Raw genomic sequence first — 24,324 nt, 5'->3', positions numbered from 1 at the left:
GGCCAAATAGCTTAACAAATCCTACTGAGATAATAATCAGGATAGATCACCAAGCTGAAGTCTTGCAGCAGTAAAAGACTATTTACTGGTATATACCCTGTCCAAAGATTCAACCACTTGATGATACAACAAAGTTGGGTAGAGCAATCTGAAAACTTCACTTTTATCAACACAGTGTGATCACTCTTTCTTTCATAATCAGAAGAATCAATCAAGTATAGCTTAAAAATTAGGAAGATCGTATGTCTCCCAAGAGCTAACATGAGATGAATGAAATACTATCTACCCTACAAGTAGGTTCAATGATGCTGCAGTCTATACAAGTCATTTTACTAGATGCTCAGTGCAGACCTATGTGTTACAAAATCAGAACCACCACTATAAGTTAATGACACCGTGGTGACATTAATTTTAAAATAAAAAACATAATTGCTAGCACATATCTTGACCTGGAACCATGTGTTCCACAGGGAATATATATATATATATATATGGTTGATAATATGGAATTTCTAGTCGAATAATCATAAGAACAAGAAGCCCCAAAAGTTTTTTTCCTGAATGATCACGGAAACAAAAGGCAAAGATACTTACATCTAATGCTGAAGTTCCCCTATTTTTCAATATAGCAAGCTTCCTTTGAAATGAGTTGCCATGGATCTACAATCACAGAAACTTCAGGATCTCTGAAAAAGTTATGAATTCCTAGTTATCAATTCAAGGATTTATATAAACTGAGCCTACTTACCCCAGATTTTGCAGAGTCCCATGTGAAGAAACGGGTGAAGAAAGGTGGTTCATTCCCTTCCATAACAATGTATATAGGTGCTTCAAGAGATAATTTTTCCAGAAGAAAATCACATTCAAGAAATTTCTGTTGAAAATAAGAAGAGATTGCATATGTGACTAAGACATTTTCAAGCATCAGAAATCCAAGATATAGTTGCTGCCACTTAATAGGAATCAAAACAAATAAAAATGTTAGTTTTATGTGATTAGGAGTTTTGAATCTTATTGAATACATTTTAGTTCTATTGTGACTTTTTATGGATTGTGTGATCTTTAAGTGTATTAGGTTACCATATTATTTAAGAGTAGTTTTAAGAGTTTTATCAAGCTATTGAGAGTAAAAATAATAATATAAAAGATAAATTAACCTTCTATCTACCAGCTTAAGCTTTTAGATGAGATGATGGTTGACAATTTAATATCGTAGCAAACAAGGCAAAGGTTTTGAGTTCAAACCTCACTACTAACTTAATACTCAAATTGTTGCACATGTTCGGACCAATTATGCAGTGAATCTGGCCACATGTGAGGGGGCGTATTGAAAGTGAAAATAATAATATAAAAGATAAGTTAACCTTCTATCTACTGGTTTAAGTTTTTAGATGAGATGGTGGTTAACAATTCACGCAAGCCTGTATGTACGTCTCATTACAGCAATCTGGAATTATGTCAATACATAAAATTTGGATTCTCTCAACTCTCCGTCCCTTATATTTCTTCTCCTATCTTCTCTCTCTCAGATTCTTTTCTGAATTCTTCTTCTCTTCATCCCCCAATTTTCCACAAATCCTTGCTATCCTGCATCACTACTACTAATGCTGAATTGGTAAATATATGCACATTCTATAGTTAGACGAGAAACTATAATAGATGGTGCGAATATTGAGTTTGGTGAGCCTATGAAACCTCCAAACATCAAAATCAGTTTCATAGCACCACTCTTTCACCTAGTCTAGGAAACTAAAAGAATGCTGGCTCAGCACATCAGTTTACAGCTGCTAACTTTAGATTTGGATTAGAAAACTCGGATGTAGCAGAGCCCAAATTCTACATGCTACAAATTTCTTTTAACGATACAAACATATGAATGTGGTATAGTAATAATAGCATCTGTTTTTGTTTCTTCAAATCAATGTATTAACATTCCTCAAGACATGTTTGTTAAATCATACCTCTCCAATGGTTAATGCATGCATTCTAGTCTTAGAGTTGACCTCTTGCCCAATCCAGACAGAGATGTCTGAGTGACAATCCAGGATGAATATATCTTCACTCATAAGATCATCCTGGTTGAAGTTGTATAACTCTGTTACCTGAAGGAAGAATTTGCAAAGTACACATAATCAGCAATGTACTTTTTAAGGTACATGAGGTAGATAACACAATTTTGTTGGTTTTTATTTCATGAAGAATCTATTGTGCAAGCAACACATTATTGCTAAGTGGTAAACCTATGAAATGAATGAAACAAAAAACACAAAAATAAAATTCTGTAGGTTTTTTTTTTTTTTTGTGTGCGCGCGTGTGTTTTTAATTGATAGGAGATAATTATAACACAAAAATAAATTAGTATCTAAGTTGATCTGTCTAAGAAAGTGGAACAATTACCAAGCCTACTACATAAATTACCACAAAGGGCATGATGTATTTGAGGCAATGACCATAGCCTGTTAGACCAAATAGTTATTGCCTGATTATAATGAAATTTGAATACTTCTATTGCCAATAAAGAAAAAGGAAAAGAAAGAAATAAGGTTTGGAAAATATGGAACTCTAAATTTCTTTGGATGAAAATTCAAAGAGCTCTGCTGCAAATCAAGTTCTGCTGCAAATCAAGCTTGACTTATCAAGGGGCAGATCTCATATGCTGATGGTCCAATCAAGATCATAAATAACAGAATCCGGGGAAAGACACACCTTTAAATCTCCTGAAGATCAGCGCGCGTTTCAGTATTGGTGGCGTAGTTGCAAGAACATAAATGGTCATATTAATATCAGTTACATCAAACAGTAGAAATTGATAATAAAGGTGGTAGTTCTAACCATTTATGAAAGTGCATGAAAATAGGTGAGGATCTCCTTCAGGATCCTTCCGAATCTTCTGGATAGGGTATTCAGATTTTCCACCTAACAAATCCCAAAACTGCTCAGATTCTGCACCTTCTTTATGTGGTCTGGACTGAAGACTTGGCTGCAAGGACAATTTAGAATAAGTGAATACTGAATAATGAACAAGCCATATCACTTAGCCAAAAATAAAAAAATAAAAAAATGCCAGATCAGACCAAAATTTAAGAAAAAAGAATAGCTGTATAAAACAGTTTGACATCTATAATAACATCCGAGGGAAAAGAAATACCCTTTTGAAGTAAGATTGTGCAGATAAATGGATCAGGACTTTTACACGTAATTCATAAAATAGCTATAAGAAATCAAATAGGACTCAAAAAGGGCAAAAGGATGAATAACTGAGTCAGATTACTTTTTCTTGTGGTTCTGTTGACAAAAAATCTTTCATCATAAAACATAGCTCATTATGAGATTAGAACATGCTGAATCAAGTCTTACAAGGGAATGGAAAACAAACATCGAGTATATCAGACCTTTATCAGATCAAGCTGCCTCTCAACAAGTTCATGGTCCTCTGAAGTTGTAAGGTTCCCGGACCACGTGAAGACAGTCGACCCGCTGTGCAGGATGTAGCAGTACGAAGAGTTTAAAGACGAGGCCACCTGATCCAAATAAAATACGTAATAAATTTCTTTATGTAAAGAAGAATATCCCTTGGAAATAAAGTAAGAAGAAACAATTTGTATATTCTTATTCGAGGACCTTGACGGGAGCTGCAATGAGCAGCACTAGAATTTGAGCAAGTCAAAGATTGATCTGACAAATTAAATTTGGACATGAAAAAATTGTCAATTAGTTCTTATATATGCAAATGAATTAGTTTTCTTAAGTCATTTAGCACATAAAACTGACAAGTTGGGCAAACAGACATGTCCCATCATTTTACGATGAAGACCTGACGGCTGAACCCCGAGGGTTTCGGATGACTTGACACTAGGGTTCCGGCCATATTTGGCCGGGATCATCGCCGCCGAGACCTCACTAGGTATCAGCCAAGCATCTTTCCGCGACCCGAGGTCGACGTCCAAAGACTTTCGCTTTTCGCCGCCTTTTGTCCCCCCCCCCCCAAGGCACCCGAAGCTCCTGACCCGATTTGAAAGGGATATATTGAAACCCGATTGGCATAATAAGACCCGACCGTTAATGGGTAAAACCAAACCGACGAGTGAAATTAACTGACCCAAATGCTTTAGACGAGGCCCGAAATGGAGTAAAACCAACAAATATGTGACCCAGAGCCCAACTCCTGACCCAGATTTATGGCAACCCGAGCTAGAATAGCGGTGGAGGCTGACCAAAATAAGTGGAACAGTAACCCTAAGTCACTAAATGACCCAACCCGATCCAAATCGGATTAAGCGGACTCTACAACCTATTGGAACATGAAAAACGAAATTTTTATAAAAATAATATAATTAAAAAACTTATTTTTTTAAACAAAAGCATTTGGACAGTTTCAATTTTGTTTCTGGGAGGAGTAAGATAAGGGGTGCTTTCTTAAAAGGCACCTAATACAGAAATTAACTCATTGGGATTATATAAAAACGACTTTAGAACTGATAACATTAAAAATGAAATTATATAAAAATAATACAAATAAAAAAATTATTTATAAAAAAAGCATTTGGACAACTTCAATTTTGTTTCTTGGAGTAAGATTGAAGGAGTTTATTGAATCTCAGCTCCTAGGAGGAGCAACATTGATATTGTCAAAATGCCACACACTAGACTCAGTTAGAAGTGTAATTTTACAAATAATTTCAAACCTATAGAATTTTTTTAAATAAGTTTTTAATTGAAATATTTTTTTTGAAAAATTCCATTTAAAGCAACTAAATTTTGATGAAAATGATTCAAGACCCTTATGGTTTTGACCAATCTAGTTTACCCATCTTCATCTAGGCCCAAACATGGCTTAAATTCATTGAACACATTAAACTCAAACCAGGAAACAGCCTCTTTGCTATGCAAAGGTAAGGCTGCGTACAATACAAGACCATTCCAGCGATGCAGGAGCCCCATGCACTGGATTTACTTTTTTTTTGTTAAATATTAAACTCAAATTATTAATTAGGAACCAATGTTAAGATAGAACCCACTTTAAGATGATAGAGATATTATAATTGAGAGAGTGGAATTTTTAAGTTATATATATGGAACAGATTAACAAGATATTGATACGTAATATGCATTTTTGGGTGCATCAGACTCGCCCCACAGTGGGGCCAAGCCGAGTGCACACTCTATGCTAGCAGTGTTAGTAGATTATTTATACTTGATGGGGTTTTATTCATTAAATCTGTTATCATCATTTATCATGCATGATTTGAATAAAAATGAGTATAATTTATGTATGAACCTTGTTCATACCCTATGTTTTCTTAACTGACAGGTTATTTGGTCATTGTGCCTAGTGACACATCTTGTGTATATATTTTCCATTTACAGATTTTTGGGTGGTTATATTTTGAGGAGAGACATCTCATTCAGCGGCAAGGTAGCTATGTTTTGGTAGGCTACATGGCTAGATCCCTTACCTTCGTCTTTCACTTTGTATTAGGTGTCTGCTCCTAAGGGGAGTCCATTTTTTGTGTCGATGACACAGTTACACATATAGACAGACTTACTCAGAAATGTTAACTGAGATAGTTATACTGAGGTTCCTAGACTGAGCATTGGCTCCATTATATGTTGATATTCGTTTATAGTACTGAGGATCAGATGACAGATGATCTATTTGACATTTGATCGCTTTATATAATGAGGTATATTCATGATGAATCATAGTCCTGATAGTTTATGTACAGGGGTTTGATTGTTCAGAGGCTTGCAGATCCCTAGGAGACCCTCCGCTCTCTTAGGGATCTGCGAGGATCATAGACCTCTATTTTCGGGTCATGAAAAAGATAATGCAACGGCAACACAATTGTTGAAGGCCGTCTCAAAGTGTACTTGGATTTAATAAAGCATTCCGAAGAAGAATAGGCAGAATTGTAAAAAAGGACTTACCGGTTCAACTTGAATTGATTGCATATCTTCAGGTCCAGAACCTTGTACCCGAAACAATGCAAGTCCATCCTCTGTATACGTTTCATCTGGAAGACCACTGCCAGCAATTTGTTTCTTGTACCCATCACTGAGACCACCCTGATGAGCAAAATAGTGTGTTGTCAACCATGAGAAAAACATACTAGAAACAAAAATGAAAATGAAGAATATTAGGGCATGTTCAGTTGTAGAAAACATTTTCTAATTTTCCAACTCCAATTTTCTATTGGATGATTGAATCTCTGATTAGAAAACCAAAAACTCAAATTTCTAATTTTTCAACTTTATGTACCATGAATTGGAAAAAATCAAAGATTTTTCTAAATTTTATGAAAATGAATGTTATTGCTTGTTGTTAGGCCATGTTTAATTGTAAAATTGAAGTTGAAAAATCAGGAAATTTTTCTACATCTGAACAGGCCTTAACTTTTGAGTGGAAAATCCCTCCTTTTGGGCCTCAATTGTCCCTTACCTTAAAAACAATGAAGCACTGCAAGATTGAAAAGAACAGAATTGGTTCATTTCCTTCAAAGATGCGAGCCTGCAGGACAATAAATAATCAAACTACCATATCTACTAAATAACAACAGACAAAACCATTAGATGAGCACTTTAACTTCGTCCAAGTAAATTACCTGAACGGGTAAAAACTTCAGTGACTCAACCATCTTGTTTGCCTGAGAAATAGCTGAAGTTTGATCTTCCTATATACAATGGTGAATAAATTAAAAAAAAAAAAAATTCAGAAAGGCAAAAATAGCATAATCAAATTAGATTCGTGACACAGATGTGACCATGAGTTCATAGATTAAATCCATGACACAAATACATTGCATTTTTATAAGTTTCTGTGTAAGAGCAAGCATTGGTGTGCAAGTTGAGAGAGAGATATTTGGGAGGGAGGGATGAGGGAGAGAGATAAATCAGGAAAGTGTCTCAAATTTTGTGGCTAATAGTTTCCATGATGCAAGTACGGAGTTCATAAACGTTACTTATCAGTGTTTAGCTTTCCATATTTGGAATTAACAGGCAAAAAAGAGAAAGATAATTCCCCTCATAAACCTTTATATGCAGCTCCATTATGTTGAACCATTAAAAGCTTTAGCTAAAAAATTTCGGTTACTTTATGGGGAATAGATCACTTAGATAAAATGCTTGGAAGGTGTTGCAATGCCTATGAAATAAAGAATCAACCAGTCATTTTGGACCTAGGAAAGATGAAAACTTCAATAAAAGCAAGGAAACAGAAAAAAATATAAAGAAGCCGAAAGAGAAAAAAAAGGAAAGAAAAGGATTATAAAGAAAGAAGAAGGAAGTAGGGAGGAAATTACTAGTGAGCAATGCATCATTCTTTGGAGTCATGCACATGGGTAAAGTGCAAATTTGTGTGATACTTCCATAGATAGAGGAGAAGAAAATAGTCATGAATGATGCATCCTCAGGTATAACCAAAAACAAAGGGCAATAACCAGCAAGTGTCATGACCTAGAGGTCTTGTTTCTCTACTCAATCCACAGATTGAAATGCTGCAACTCCTATATTCCAGGTAGGATGCTATCTAATTAGACTTGCTCCCTGACCTGCAATGACAAAATCAAGGACGAACACAAATAGTTCATGATGTTCATCATGGAACTTGAGTGAGCACTTTCTGGTGAAGATCTGCAGTATTCTAACATTGTATCAGACTAACCAATCTCGCTATCTATGGCTGAAGATTATCATGGTAGGTTTTGAGGACCTCGAACCATGGTGGTGATACCTGTCCTCCCAAGAATGATAGACTAATCATGAGTTTATCTTAAGCAATCCCACATTGGTTTTGGGGAGGTCTTGTGTTTGTTGCCTAAGGATATTAATTAAATGAAGCTGGCGGAAAATGAAAGAAATAAGTTCACTTATAAAGTTATATGTAAAGAAAAAATGTGAACACAATATGAGTGATTAGAAGGTTTCCCTAATGCACAAGTACTTGGTTTGGAAGGAGAGAGTAAAGCATTATCAAGAAATGCAATGACGAATCTAGTTTGTGCACAAATGCTACAAGGCAACTTGGAAATAGGAATTCTACAAAATTGGAATAGCAAGCTCTAACAAAATTGGGATAAATATATAGTGTTCAAAGAAAAGAGAGTAGAAAAAAATCTGGTGCTGGTGAAAAGTTAGAAAACCAATTAAAGAAAAAAGAAGAGACTGTGCAATGGTTCGGTCAAATTCAGGGCAACCCAGTTTCCAGTCATACAAACTGGAATTGTATATGGAAGGGGTTGAAAAAGGAAAAGTAGAAGGCCTTATACAAAAAGGACAGGCAGACGGCTACGCAAAAAGAAAATGGACAAGCAGAAAGCTAAGAAGGCCACAGGTTAGGACAATAATAAATAATATAATTAAATGAATTCAATCTGTTACAGATTCAATACAGCCAATAGGAGAAACTGATTCCGTATATCCAACCACTAGTGAAATTAAAACTTGATTCAAATCCAGTAAATTGGTTTAGACACAAACAACTTGAAATGGATCCTTATGAAAGGTCACGGATCAGGAATTTCCATATATTTGTAGTTATACATTGTGCATATGATTCTCTTGTTCCAGATTTCAGTTGCAGAAGCAAATACCCAAAGAAGCTGTCCTTTTGCATTTATATTGCAATTGGGATGTCTTTGAAATCAAGTGCCCAGTTTTGACTAATATAGAGAGGAAATGTCATCTGGGCTTCTAATCTTCTTCTGGAGTGCAGTAGCTCCATATTCTATTATGATTTCCTTGGCTAATAGCCTTCCTTCCAGTTTCCTTAGCCAGGACCAAAATTCAGAAGCATAGAAATTGAGATGTTTCAGGAGCAATAGAAAGAATCCCCAAAATACATAGATGTACTGATATTATTAAGAACTAAATTTATCCTACAGCAAACTCAATCTTCTATAATATTTTCTTGACAAAATTGTAAAACAAAAATCTAAATTCTAAATTTATGCCAGCACATTTACTGTTTCCATATTGTGCTATCTTTGGGCGTGTGTGTTTCACTATGTTCCAGTATGTTTTGACTGATGAAAACACCTAACTTTCATTATTCTACTGGTGTTCGTTCTATCTTAGGAAACAAAAGCATTTGGTTTTTTAAATGGAAGCAAATGGAAACTCTGTTCCTTGATCCTTGGGGGGAAATTTTTTTTTGCATTCAATTTCTTCTGCATATTATTATTCTTCCCTTAGAAACGATGCAACATAGATCGTAGAAAGCCAACTACGGCATACCTCCATTAGCTGAAATGTTGGTGTTCAAAAATATCTAGTACAAAAGAGCTAGAAGCAAGTACCTAAAATATTGTCATGAAGCAATGTTTTTCTCACTATGCTTCAGAATGTATTCCTTATTTTATTTATCTGGAACATTAATTCATATATTGATCCTTAAGTTTGAAGCTCTTAAATGTCATATTATGTGACTAATGCAAACAGAGAAAGAATTATAAGTACTGAATGGAATAAGGAAAATTATTTAAAAACCCAAACCAAAAAATCTTATCACCTCAACACTCTGCTTCCCAAACCATGTTCCTATCAGGTATTCCTCTTTATCTTCTCCAGGATAAGAATACTGAAAGATGTAGCAATCTCCACCATAAAATTTTGACTGTTCAGAAGCAGGAAGAAGAGTCTTCTCTTGGCCATTCACACGCCAGACCTTTGCAGCCATGATGTAAACTACCATTAGCATATAAAATAGAGACAAAAAGTTTCCAAGACAGAATTAAGGTTTTTTGAGCTCATAATATATACAGGGAGAAGGTCATAGTTACTGCCAAACAAACAGGAAGAGGAAACTTTAACTTATCACCAGGAACTTTATTATGAATGGCTAAAGAAACACTCACAAAACAAAGAAGTATTTCAAATACAACGAGGAAGCAAGTTTATAAAGGCTTGAAAGAATTTAGAGCATTATGACTATGATTTTTAAAATTTTGAAAGGTTCACAGATGTTCTGGAGTACTTGAATATTTATGTCATTGGGATTTTACTTACAAGATAAATATTCGTGAATCTTGATATTTGTTTTCTTAGCTAAAAATTGACATTTGGTTCTAAAATTATATCGTACATGTCTATTCCCCACTAATAGGAAGAGAAATGGCTAAGTGAAGGGGGTGGGGAACGAGTTGTGGGTGTTCATGTTTTGAAGAAGGATCCTTGAATCTCAGAAGGAATGTCTGTTTTGACAGTTGCAAAAAAAAAAAAAAAAAAAAAAGAAATACCACTGGACATCACAAAACAATCATTTGCAGCTAGTTAGGTCCCCTTCTACAAAGAAGTAAGTTGAACAAAAAATTCTATGTAAAAAGGGGCAATCCAATAAGGTCAAAACCCAGACTTTTTCCTTCCACAAAAAACTTGATTCCTCTACATTTTCCGTGGGCCCCACTCCTGAGGGGATGTCTGAAATATAGGCATGAACTTTAGTAATACATCAAATTTCCTAGATTAGTATAGATACAAATACGAATTTAGTGCAGCACCTGCAGATCTCCCGTGCAATCAATGTATGATTGAGGTTCTTCTTTTGCAGGAGCAGATTTCAGTAAACCCTTCACATTAATACCCTGACTTTTTAAAAGTGCTGCATAATTATCAATGGAAAACCATGGTGAGAAATTCGTACAAGAAGAAGAAGAACAATAAAATTTGAAATGAATTAATGCAGAAAATATAAAACAGAAAATGTATAATTTTAGAAGCAGATAAATATATTGCACAACTATTTTCCTGGGAAAATGCAGATAATGTATAAACTTATTTATCTACTGACCAGCAACCTTTCCTCTGCCATTCTCAGATTCGGTTACATCAGTTGACTGAGGCCAGGAATCAAACTTTTTTCTGAACATCACTGTCTCAAATCCCTCAATTACATGGATTATGCGAGATTTTGGATGATCAAGGCTGTGGAAAAATTCCTGTTAAGTAAAATTAATAACAATTAAAGAAAGTCAGACTATTTGCTTCCAAATTAAGAACCAGTAGTAAAGCATTAAATATTACTTCTGCAGCTCCACTTGCAGTTCTTCTTTCATCAAGAGATGTATTTCTTCCCATCCATACAAAAATTTCTGATCCACAATCTAGAAGATAACATTTATTTGTGTCCAGCAGCTCCCTGATCAAGGAATCGGCCTCAACAGGCTCTGCCTGCCCCTTCTCAACACTGCAACAGAAAAGACATTCTTGTTAATACTTAAACGTAAAGGATCCATAATTTACCATAGAAACAAGAGATCAGTACTAGTATTTAATTTCTGGCACAAAAATCCATTTCCACGAAAGAGAATCTTTTTCACCTTCCAAATTGAACATCTCAAATTTGTAAAAGAATATATGGGATTGAAGAAACTGTGTTTGTGTGTGTGTAATATGCTCACACATCATGAGAAGAAAACGAAAAACTCAAATTTTATATATTAGACTAGTAACAGATGAGTAATCCAGTACAATTTCAACTTAGTTTTGATGTATTCTAAATACATGTTACATTGACTTTTCAATAAAATATAAACAATTATACCCATAAAATAAATATTCTGTTCCGTTTCATCTTAGTTCTCATAATAATTGAAATCTGCATTACATGAATGCTTCTATTGTGTATGGGATATGCAAAACTAGGACAAGGATATATGGGATATGTGTCCAACCCTGTACCAAAACTGGACAGTTGGATCCTCTAATTTATAACAAATTTTGAAGATATAGAAAAAACTTGCATTTGATGATAAAGAAAAGTTTCTTTCTACTCACATGTATGCAAGATAAAAATATCTTTTACCAATTTTTATGAAATTTCAAGTGCATCCTTAAGTAACAGGATAGTCTCATACTAAATTTCATGCATTTACATTATATTTAGACTATTCTTGTGTGTACATTTATCCAGATTCAACTTTCATATATATACTCAAATACCTTAACATCAAAGATTTGAGGAGGCAGCCACTTGAGCAAGTAAACAGACTTGATAGTCATATCTATGTTGCATAATCTATTATATGATATTTATCCATCAGTGTGATGGGAGTTTGTATCAGATATGTTACCAAAGAGATCAATTTAATCTTGATATAAATGTCAAATGGCAACCAACAAAAGACATATTACCAAAACATCCTTGAAGAAATAGCACCCACAGTTTCATCCTCGTCATTAGTTGTTTTCCTTGGAAGTGGAGCAAAGCCACCAAAGAAGCCCCAAAATTCACCAGTTCCAGCATCAGCCATCAGTTTTCCATCCTCTAATTTGATACATCAAGAAAAAAACTTAGCTAGTAGTACCAATTCAGGAACTTATCACTACCCAATAGGCCATTCACTTACCAATAGCAGCAATCTCACATTTTCCATCATGGTAAGTATCATTAATGTACTGGACAACTTCTAGTGATTTGGCCCTCTCTTGTATAGAAGAGTTGGAACCATTGAATTGAAAGATTTTAGATTTGGTATCGAGGATAAATATGTTGTCGTGATTGAGAGAGGATCGAGAAAAAGGAACCTGCACCCCACCATAAAGAAAGTTAAGAATAGGGTACGGTGATACATTTTATTCATCCAAGATCAGCAAGCACTTGAAGAATATAGAGGTACCTCTTTCACGTGAACAACATGCTTTCCTTTGCACACATACAAACGTATCTGGTACTCATCAGCATCAGAATGCTTAAACCCAGATGAAACTCCACCTTCTTGAGGTATAATACATGGTTTGAAATAAGACAGGAACTTCTCAGTTTCGTTGCCCTGTACTTCACGATACTGAACAGCACGCCCACCAAGAGCTGCATCCAGTTCAACAGCCTTGATAGCTGCAGTACCAGCTTCATCCTGTTTAGACAGAGTTGATATGGTCAAATTACAAGTATAGAAGGATCTCATACGAATTAAAAACAACATAATTATAGAAGTTCACCTGACTGGTATCTTTACCAAGCCAATAGTGGATATCGTGACGTAATGCACCACTTTTTAGAGCATTTGTCTGCAAAAGAAGAAAGTGAGGAATGCAGGAAGTTATAGAAATTAACAAAAGTAGATCTAAATATGCAGAGTAGATAAAAGGTTAAGAACTGTGCTAAGGAATATGGCTGAAATCGATAACACAATCTTATACAACAACTATGTGACAGTATATTTTCTCAAATAATAATAAATGCTAGAACTTAAACAGAAAGATAAGATGTACAATAAACCTCAAGTGGTAGGACAAAAGCCTCTTAGACTAATACAAATTGAGAACATGCGCTATACAGCATTTGAAACTCTGACAGAACAGGGGCCATGTACAAATGTCTTATGAATATCTTCTAAGGGACTATACCAGTTGTCCAAGACTGCTAAAAGGAGTTCTGCATATTTTCCGTACCCGTTTTCATTATTATGTATCTGTTGGGTTTGTGTTTCCTAATGAGGCTCAAGGCTGTGATGATTTTTCGGGTGAGGTTTATCTTCATAGGCTTCAGCCCGGAATTGAAGAACCCAAGTCCGTCACCACTTTTAGGCAGCCCATTTTAAAAGTCGAGTCACAAGCCCTATTTCCACTTTGGAGGTGAAATGTGCCTCAAACCATTTGCTCGAATGGGAGAAGCCCACTGTTATGAGCCCAAAAGCCCTCTTGTCCCTTAGTCCTTAAGCCCACATATAAAAGGCCCTTTGTGCGGCCCATTCTCTTGGTGTTTTCCCTTTCTTGACCGAACCCTAGCTTCTCTCTCGAGTCTTCCTTCCTTGGCTGATTGCGATCTCTCTCCTTCCATATCCAACCGATCGTGATTGGGTCTTCTTGCCTTTGTGGGTTAATCTTTACTTCCTTTCTCTCGACTGCCTTTCCTTGTGTGTGCGATAGGTGATCCGTCGATGCCAATTGCAACCTCTAAATATTCGAGACCTAGGTCTCTTTTACGGGTAAGGTTTCTCTCTTGGCTTTGTGCTTTCTACACTCCGTATTTGTGACCGATCTACCTTATGTGGTAACCTACTGTGTGTGGTTTTGATCGTTTGGGTGAGAGAGGTTTCGTTGAGTTCGACCAAGAGATGTTGGGGTTTTTTGAGCTTATGGTTTGAGGCTTCGTTGTGGCTTGTGGTTCCTATTCGTTGGCATTACCAAAGTGGTGCGATTCTTTTAGATTTGAGGCTTGGAGTAGTCTTCGTGACTATCATTGTTGCCGAAACAGAGAGTTTTTCTTTTTGTTCTTCGTGTTCTTAGTTTTCGTTAAATTTGATTCGATTTGATTGCACTAATCTGTTTGTTTTGTAGTTGATTTTCCTCAACAGTATCTAATGCCTGGAAAACAGATTATATATGGTGAAAATATTAAATGCTCAAGCTAAAAAGTTCATTCCTTTTTTCTTTATGTTCTATAAATCAATTCCTTTGATAGACTCATTTTTGACATTAATAGCTCAAAATTAGTTGTCTCCATGCTGGACAAGATATGGGAAAATAACTGAAAAATAATTATATTATCATGATAATAGAATATTAATTTTGAATCATACATAAAATATGAAAAGTTATAAAAGCGCAAAAAACACGAAGTTTCATATATTAACTTTAACGAGAGACTAGAACCAAGCTGATCCACTGACATAACAGCATATACAAGGACTCAACAACTCATTTTTACGAACCAAAGTAACTTAAGGTGCGTTTGATAGAGTTAGAAAATGAGAGTGGAATTCTAATTCCATGGAATTTCAATTCTCACCCCAACCTCTAAAAATTCCAATTCCTTGATTTTAAGAAAAATATTCACTTTTTGAACTAAAATAGAATTCAAATTCCATAAAATTAAAAAGCTGTTTGATAGAATTTCTTAAAATTTAGATAAAAAATGAATTTCACCCTCATTTTTCATGTCTATCAAATGCAACCTTAGGTTTATCATACTTCTGTGTAGTGCAGCTATCTGCAGTGATGATGTTGACGATGGCCATTTGAACCTTCACCCTCTATGCTATCAGTAAACAATATTGATGCACTCATTCCATGGCATAGGTGCAGCATCCAAGACACTAAGAAAATGTGAAGCCTGTGAACTTTTGGGCTGTTCAAAAAATAATATATTATATACAAATAAGAAGGGGTTGGCCGAATTGGGCCAGCCTGTTGTCGGCAATGATGTAAAGAAAACGCATGGGACCCATTAGGGTACCTCGTGTGCTTCGTACACTCCTCTTAGTTGAGAGATTGCCTCCATGGCCACACATACAGTCTCTCTGAATTGATCAATCTTTGCCTGATCTTCCCTTCTCAAAAACCAAACTTCCTCTCTCTCTCTCTCTCCATACCCATAATCCACAATATATCCATAAAAGTGTATGCTTTGCTCGTACATGAAAGAACTGATTCTGTTAACCAATTGGGCCCTCTCCCAGCCACGTCAATCCTATACAAATTTAGAAGCTCACCGAAGCTCGACTTGGTTGATGTCAAAGGTCGGTCGTCGATATCAGTCTGTAAACTCGAGGCTAATGTCCCACACCAAGACAGACTCAACCTCGACTCCCTAACCTTTGCTTTCCCCCCTGACACCCTCATCAGTCATGAGTACAGTGACGAGGATTTTCAAATCCTCAACGATTCCACTTGTTATGAGACTTCCTGTGGGTTCCAATTTGGGAATAACAGATTTATTGTGTTTACTTGTGTTTGTATTGTTCTTTTACTTGCATTGTTAGTTGATAGTGGCAGATATGTGTTTTAGTTGGACAGTTAGTTAGGGAACAGAGACTTGTATTATTTAAGCTGGGAACAGCTCTTTTGCAATAAGATTCAGGTATTTTTTACTCTTTCTTTTTTTTTTTTGGATTACGCCTTGTTACTGGCATTTTCGGTCACCCTATTCTTAGAACTACACTGAAAGTAAATTATGTGCCCGAGTGACAAAGTGGTAGACCTTGGCACCACTTATGCTACTCCCAAGGTCCTCCAAAAAAAAAGCATTCCACTTCTCCTAGAAATCGAACCCACACTAGAGCCCAGACAAGTTTTCAGCCTGCCCCTTTATCACTCGGCTATATCCCGAGGGTAGTCTTTTCTTTTTCAATATGGTATCAGAGCGATCGCTTCTTCTTCGCTGACTTTTTTCGTCACTTCTTTCTTGTTTTCCCGGTGAGCCGCCACAGTCAGTTCTTGCATTCTTCCTTGTTAGAAGTCTGCATATTCGTAATTGCTCTCTGTTTTTCCTGATCGTCCATGATTGTTCTATGGCGACCTTGTTTCCAGATAATTCTTCCACATCAATGAGCAATTCTGCCATTGACGACGGCTCAAGTCCTTACTTGCTGCACCATTCCGATAGCCCTGGCTTGCTACTGGTTTCTCAATTGCTAACAGGAAACAACTATGCTTCGTGGCGCTGCGCAATGTTGATCGCCCTCTCGATAAAGAATAAGCCAAGGTTTGTTAATGGCTTGATTTCTCGACCATCAGGTGATGATCCTCTTCTCAATGCTTGGATCAGAAATAATAATATTGTGATATCTTGGATATTGAATTCTGTCTCTAAAAAGATTTTCGCAAGTGTGATATTTTCTAAATCTGCTCATGATATATGGATTGACCTTAAGGAGAGGTATCAACAGAGTAATAGACCTCGAATATTTCAACTTATGAGAGAATTGATGAACTTAACACAAAGACAATTATCTTTGAGTGCCTATTTTACCAAACTTAAGAACTTAGTAACTATAGGCCTACATGCTCATATAGAAAGTGTTCTTGTGGTGGTACAAAAGCCTTAGCAGATCACTATCACGTTGAATATGTCATGTCCTTTCTAATGGGATTAAATGATTCCTATGCACAAGTTAGAGGCCAATTGTTGCTAATGGATCTGATACCTCCGATTAACAAAGTTTTAGCCCTAGTTACTCAAGAAAAGAATCAGAGGAATATTCATAATTCTACTGATGGTTCTGATCCGATTATATTCTCTATTAAGCATGATACAAATAGGCTTAATCAGGGTAGATTTCAAAATAGGGAGAGGCCTATACGCACTCATTGTGGGTACAATGGACATACTATAGATAAGTGTTATAAGCTACATGGATATCCTCCAGGATATAAGCCTAAACAACGGAACAATAACCCTAGCTAGATCAATTCTAATCATATGAAATCTACTGTTGTGAGTTAGGTGTCTGGTTCAAATACTTGTCATTCTCAAAAATAGGAGGTTGAAGGTTTTATGCAGTCACTAAACCCACTGCAATATCAACACCTGTTGAATGTATTAAGCTCACATCTTACGGTTTCTAAGACCAGTTTAGAGCCTCTAGCCTCCTCTCTTGATTAGGCGTCAAGTACCTGCCTGTCTATTTCTATCAGTCCATTGCTTAGTTGTCCTAGATATTAGATATTGGCCTCAGGAGCCACAAGTCATGTCTACTTTAATCATTCTTCCTTTGTTTGGATGAGGCCTCTTCAGAATACTTATATTACTCTTCCTGGTCATACTCGGATTTTAGTACAATCTATTGGTAGTGTTAAACTTGCTCCACACATACATAGTGTTAAAAAATGTTCTCTATGTGCCTCAATTCAAGTTTAACCTAATCTCTGTGAGCACATTAGTTGGGAAGGATACCATGAGTCTCAATTTCTCTTCTTAGGCCTGTATTATTCAGGATACACACACCTTTAAGACAATTGGCAAGGGTGATTTGATTGAAGGTCTATATGTTTTTGATGCTGCCACTGAGGTGTCTAGTAGTGTAAGGATAGATCAGGGGAGTACTCATCATGCCACAATAGCTAATGTTGTAAGTAAGACTACTTGGCATAGCAGGCTAGGTCATCTTTCTTTCAAAAAGATGGACGCAATAAAGGCTCAGCTACATTACAGCAATGGTGACAGTGATTTTTGTTCTGTATGTCCTTTGGCTAAACAAATAAGGTTGTTATTTGTTTCAAGTAACCATCTATCAAAGTGTGCTTTTGATCTTGTCCATTGTAATACTTGGGGACCATATCATATTCCAACCTATGCTGGATAGAGATACTTCCTTACCTTGGTTGATGACTGCACTAGATTTACTTGGGTTTTTCTTATGAGGCATAAATCTGAGGCTAGAACCATTGTTCCCAAGTTTTTCTCTTTAGTTGAGACTCAATTCAACAAAGTGATTAAGAAGTTTAGGTCAGACAATGCTCTTGAATTGCAGTTTACTGAATATTTTACTTCTAAGGGTGTTATACACCAATTTTTGTGTGTTGAGAGACCTGAACAAAACTCAGTTGTTGAAAGAAAGCACCAACACCTTGTAAATGCGGCTAGGGTCCCGTATTTCCAGTCAAGGGTTCCTATTAAGTTTTGGGGGGATTGCATCCTTACTGCTGCCTTCTTAATAAATAAAACTTTTGCCCCTATTATACATTCCAAAACACCCTATCAATTGCTATATCAATCTCATGTCAATTGTACTTCTTTCAAAGTCTTTGGTAGCCTTTGTTGTGCTTCTACATTGCCTTCCCATAAAACTAAGTTCCATTGTAGAGCTACAACCTATATTTTCATTGGCTATCCTCCCAATGCCAAAGGCTACAAGTTGTATGATCTTAACACCATGTCCATTTTTATATCTCGAGATGTGCAATTTCATGAGCACATGTTTCTTTTTCACTTTTTCACTTATATCTCGAGATGAAGTAGTTGATCCCTTTCCTAACTTGGTACTGCCTACCCTCCTGAATGACTTGTCCTTTTCTTTTTCTGCCCCCTTGCATTCTACTTCTCAAGCCTTGGCTGAGGCTGATCCTTGCCCTGATGAGCCTGCTCTTGTTCCTGTTCGCAAGTTCTCTAGATCCATTAGGCCACTTGCCTACCTTCAAGAATACCACTACAACTTGTTAGCCCATAAACCTATTCTCTCTACTCAGTCCTCATATCCTTTACAACATTACCTTTCTTATTCTAACCTTTCCCCTACCCACAGTTCTTTTCTTCTTAATGTCTCCTCTAACTTTGAACCTCAATTTTTTCACCAAGCAATCCAGTACACTCACTAGAGGGGTTCTATCGATGCTAAATTGGATGCTATGCATCTTAACAAAACCTGGACTGTTAGAACTCTTCCTCCTAACAAGCATGCCATTGGGTGTAAATGGGTTTACAAGATTAAGTATAAGCGTGATGGTTCCATAGATAGGCACAAAGCTCGCTTGGTGGCTAAAGGATATACTCAACAGGAAGGGTTGGACTTTATTGACACATTTTCCTCGATTGCCAAGTTAGTTACTGTCAAGATATTGCTCGCTCTTGCTGCTATGCATAAATAGGTCCTCATTCAATTAGATGTTAATAATGCCTTCCTCAATGGAGATATTTTTTAATTAGGAAGTTTATATGGATTTACCTCTTGTATATAAGCCTTAGGTTCCTGTTACTACTCAGGGGGAGAAGTTGGTGTGTAGATTACATAAGTCTATATATGGTCTCAAACAGGCTTCTCGATAGTGGTTTTCCAAATTTTCTCATGCTCTTGTTCAGTTTGGTTTCCAGCAGTCCAAATCTGATCATTCTCTTTTTACCAAGGGTAATGGGTCATCATTTGTAACTCTTCTCATTTATGTGGATGATATAATCATCAAAGGTCATGATCTTGCAACTATAAACTCTCTCAAGACCTTCCTTCACAGTCAGTTTAAACTCAAGGACCTTGGCCGTTTGAGGTATTTTCTTGGCTTAGAGATTGCTTAATCAGCAAAAAGGTATTTTTTTCTCTCAAAGGCATTATACCTTACAACTTTTGGAGGACATCGGTTTTCTAGCTAGCAAGCCTACCTCTATACCTATGGTTCCTAATCTCAAGTTAAGTTCTCATGAGGGTGATTTACTTGAAGACTCTTCTCTCTATAGAAGGCTTATTGGCCGATTGCTTTATCTAACCATTTCTCAGCTAGATATTACCTTTGCAGTTCACAAACTTAGTCAGTTTGTTTCTCACCCTAGAAAGCCTCATCTAGATGTTGTCTATCATCTATTACAGTACCTCTAGGCTGCTCCTAGTCAGGGGTTGTTCTTCTCTGCCTCCTCATCTTTACAACTCCGGGCTTTCTCTAATGCTGATTGGGGTTCATGCTTGGATACTCACCGCTCAATTACTGGCTTTTGTGTATTTCTTGGTGAGTCATTCGTTTCCTGGAGATCTAAGAAGCAAACTATTGTGTCTCATTCCTCAACTAAAGCTAAGTATCATGCTCTCACTTCCACTGCCAACGAGCTCACTTGGCTTAATTAGCTCCTGTTGGACTTTCAGGTTCCTTCCTTAGTTTCTGCTCTACTTTTTTTGTGATAACCAAGCAGTTGTCCATATTGCCACTAATCCGATGTTTCATGAACACACCAAGCATATAGAGCTTGATTGTCATTTTACTCGGGACAAGGTGGTTGCTGATCATATCAAACTTCTTCCTATTCACACACACAATCAATTGGTAGATGTGTTTACTAAGGCTCTACCAGCAGCCCGACTGTTTCCTCTATTGTCCAAGATGGCCATTCTCAATCTTCATGGTCCATCTTGAAGGGGAGTAACAGATTTATTGTGTTTACTTGTATTTGTATTGTTCTTTTACTTGCATTGTTAGTTGATAGTGGCAGATATGTAATTAAGTGTTTTAGTTGGATAGTTAGTTAGGAAAAAGAGCCTTGTATCATTTAAGCTTGGAACAGCTCTTTTGCAATAAGATTCTCGACATATTTTTTACTCTTTCTGTTTCAATAGGGAATTTTGACTTGAAGAATTCCAAGCTCGGAACCAGCAAGAAGTCTCTTAAGGATTACAGTAGAACGACTGCAGATTTAAGAATCCTTGTCATTATACTCATGACCAGCGAGGTCATTGGAGGGGATGAGAACAAAATTTCGGGTGTTGAGGTTGAGTCTGTTATGGTGCACGACATTAGCCCTGAGTTACCGAACTGAGTCGAACATCACGGAGCTTCTAAATTTGTATGGGATAGACGTGGCTGGGAGATGGTCCAATTGGTTAACAGAACCAGCTTTTCCAGTTAACGAGCAAGGCAAAACATCTGCTTGTGTGGACATATTATAGATTATGCGTTGAGAGAATACGCGGGGGGAGGGGTATGGAATTTCGGTTTTTGAAAAGGGAAGAAGAAGATCACACAGAGAGAGTGATGGAGAGCATTAGAGAAACTAAATGTGTGCACGAAGAGCCAATCCCTCAGTTAGGAGGGTACGAAGTACACAGGGTACCCTAATGGGCCAGCGTGTTTTCTTTATATCATTGCCGACAATTGGGTGGTCCCTTTTTCCCTCTCTCTCTCAGCCCAAAAGTTCATGGGCTTCACAGAAACCATAGCAATATGGTTCAATATAATCTAGTATTTTGCATACAAAATCTAAAATTTAAAATGATGAAATTAATTAACTACGAAGATTAGATCTGAAAATGTTTTCCCCAGTTTGGAATAGCTAAGAAGCATAACGAAATCTTAACAATTATAACAAAGAAAACAAGTTAATGGCTTATTGTGATATCAGATGCTTAATCAGGTGGGACATGTATTATACCAGATGGAGGCAGAGTGCTAGTAGAAGCCATAATATTCTGACAACTAAAAGACAGAAAATTTTGATATTTGCAGGAACCATTGCACGTGCCTTTTGACGCTAGGAAGCCCCACAAGAATAGCATAACAAGTTTAAAAGTTATTAAAGAAGGGCACTAGATGAGGCAAGAACATTGTGAGTGCAACTAGACAGAAAATTTTGGCTGACGGATATCCCAAGATCTAGGCCTGGCGGCAATCATTACATGTCAGTTGCTTCCTGCACTAAAAAGCACCCAAAGGGATAATGTAGCAAGTTTACTACTCATGGAACAACTTAGGAAGAAGTCTCTTCCATGTACTATGGTAGGTTAGGTTCTCAATCAGAGAATGCTTTATTGGGTATCATTCATGCTAATTGTGTCATAGGCCTGTCTGTCCCTGCAACCTATCAACAAAAAAAGGCGAGCTCTTCCATTGCGAAGGCTTGCTATTTTCTGCACTTCACAAAAGACGAAATTCTATACATGGAAGCTAGCTGATGACATCATGATCTCATGTGAAATGCTATAAAAGTAGAGGAAACCAGTAAATTTTTGGAGGAATTTCCATCCTCAAACTCAATACTGCACTAATAGATCCTGAAATACTCAGAATCACCATTGTGAGCAAGAAAATCTGAGTTTCAAAAACTTAAATCATATGCTTTAACAATTAACTTCACATCAGTGCCCCAGATATTGAAATCAAGTATGGCTGTCAATTCATATACACATGGAAGAAACTTAAGTTATCCAAGTTTAGAAAAAGAATAAAATCCCGAAGTTCTGTCCTAATACAATGTCATCATTTGCCACCAAGGGAATCTATTCTATATATTATAGAAGCTACCAAATAGTACAGAGAATTCCCATACCGAAGCCATGTCAGTATTGTACTAAAATGCAACCGTATTAACTTTTCACCAAATACGGTTATCATCAATAAAGAATGTGGTTTTGGCAATAGGTTGCATGTACATAAGCTAATAAGTGTCCCAGATTAAAGATTGAAAAAACATCCTATAACTAATAACCATGATCACAGATACTCGTATTACTAGTATATCTTGATTAGAAAACATATTTATTAGATTGCAAATGAGAAATCCAACAACATTGAAGACTGACAGCCCAAAATTTGATCATATCTATCCTCCGGGAGCAATTATACAGTATAAATTGGATAACTGCAAGTTAGAAAAAAAAAATAGAGAAAAATACCTTCAAAATGATATATGAATCTCCAGTAAAAAAATTTCCATAAGATGACTTTGGGACAGGCACGGGATGTAAGTTTTCAATGCTCCATATTTCAATTCCGCTACATATTGTAAAGAAGAGCAAAATGTGAACATCAAGATGCATATAGGACTGTCGGTAACAGCAGCCACCGTCAAGATAGTAACAGGATGATAACTCATTCTTTTTTATTTATCATTAATAATAATATTATCCATTATTATTTTCTTATCATTCCATTTGCCCTTCTTTATTAACAAACTGAAAATTGATCATCCTCAAGAGAAGGATTCGCTGGAGGTACTGATTCCAACATTCTATAAAAGGGTGGTAAGAATTAGTGCAATAACGTTCACCATTATAAGACATAAGAGAACAAAGGATACGCCTTCTGCCCAGCTCCTTGGAAAGCTGGATCTAAACCTCTCATTGAAGCTGCCATAATTTTTGGCCTTTTGTTTATGTTTTTTCACAACTGCAGACTACAAACAGGAGTAGCAGAACCCTGAAAATAGTCACACAAATAAACTGAGTGTGTAAGTAGAAAATATAAATTAGTAAAGAGGCAAGATTTCAAACAGTTTCATTGCAACAGGGCCACCAGGAAAAGATGCTAGCTCAAGATGATGTATTAGCAAGAAAAAAAACTAGAGACACAATATGTGAATATAAATATAAAATTCAGTCCATCTAGCAAGAAAAAAAGTAACTCAAGTTGTTAAATCATAAATTAGTATGATTTGAAGACAAGGCGTACGAAATCCTGCATATTCAAGTTACTAATTTAGTAGAGTCTTACTCAATTTTTATTCTAAACTTTAAAGAATTCTGCTGGTCAAAATTTTCAATATTCATGGAGTCCAGTTAAAATATCTAGGATCAATTAACCAAAAAGATAGGGAGACGTTTTCATGAAATTAAGAAGAGATGATTAAAATGGAAAAGGGCTTTATGCGATAGTAAAATCTTTTTAAAATTAAAAGAAAAATTTTGTTTGAAGGCTATAAGACCAACTATTGTATGGCATAGAATCTTCTGCAATAGAGCACCGACATATGTAGAATAAAATTGTAACTTAAATGAGAATGTTTTTGTGGACTTACAGCTATAAAAAAAAGGATAGATTTTAAATGAGTACTTGTAATGAGGTTGGAGTGGCTATTGAGGACAAAAAACATAAGATGCTATTAAAATGGGTTCGATCATGTGAAAAGAAGATCAATAGATGCCCATATGAGAAGAATGGATGAAATGAAGGAAGTTTAATAAAAGGAGATAGAACATGCAATGGCAGAGAGAGAGAGAAGATGATCAAGATACCTGATAAAAAAAAACTTTAGACAATAATATGAGTTATAATGACCTTACAAAAGATATGGTCAAAAACAAAGATGATTTGCAAGATAGAATTCATATAGCCCATCGAACCTTGTGAGATTAAGGTTTTGTATGTTGTTATTGTTGTATAAGTCTCAGGCTATCCCCTTTGTAGGTATTTGTCTCA

General features: G+C 36.2%; 1 protein-coding gene and 1 pseudogene across 1 annotated transcript; one reads left to right on the top strand and one right to left on the bottom strand.

Moving 5' to 3' along the window:
* Positions 1-24,324, bottom strand: part of LOC127795806 (villin-4-like) — a 28,822-nt pseudogene that overhangs the window by 3,297 nt on the left and 1,201 nt on the right.
* On the top strand, positions 15,935-23,310 carry LOC127795805 (uncharacterized). Its single transcript, XM_052327714.1, has 2 exons — positions 15,935-16,452; positions 20,751-23,310. The coding sequence occupies exons 1-2, from the start codon at positions 16,227-16,229 to the stop codon at positions 20,948-20,950; spliced, it is 426 nt and encodes a 141-aa protein (XP_052183674.1). The 5' UTR covers positions 15,935-16,226; the 3' UTR covers positions 20,951-23,310.

This window comes from Diospyros lotus, chromosome 2 (assembly GCF_014633365.1).
Source record: "Diospyros lotus cultivar Yz01 chromosome 2, ASM1463336v1, whole genome shotgun sequence".
Classification (NCBI taxonomy): domain Eukaryota; kingdom Viridiplantae; phylum Streptophyta; class Magnoliopsida; order Ericales; family Ebenaceae; genus Diospyros; species Diospyros lotus.
Note: the sequence above shows the minus strand (reverse complement) of the source record. Positions and strands in the feature narration are given on the sequence as shown.

Excerpts from the sequence above, each read along its gene's own strand:
- LOC127795805 (XM_052327714.1), top strand. The coding sequence starts at position 16,227 with ATGGCGACCTTGTTTCCAGATAATTCTTCCACATCAATGAGCAATTCT. Across the intron at positions 16,453-20,750 it reads CTTGATTTCTCGACCATCAG|GGAATTTTGACTTGAAGAAT; the intron begins GTGATGATCCTC and ends CTGTTTCAATAG.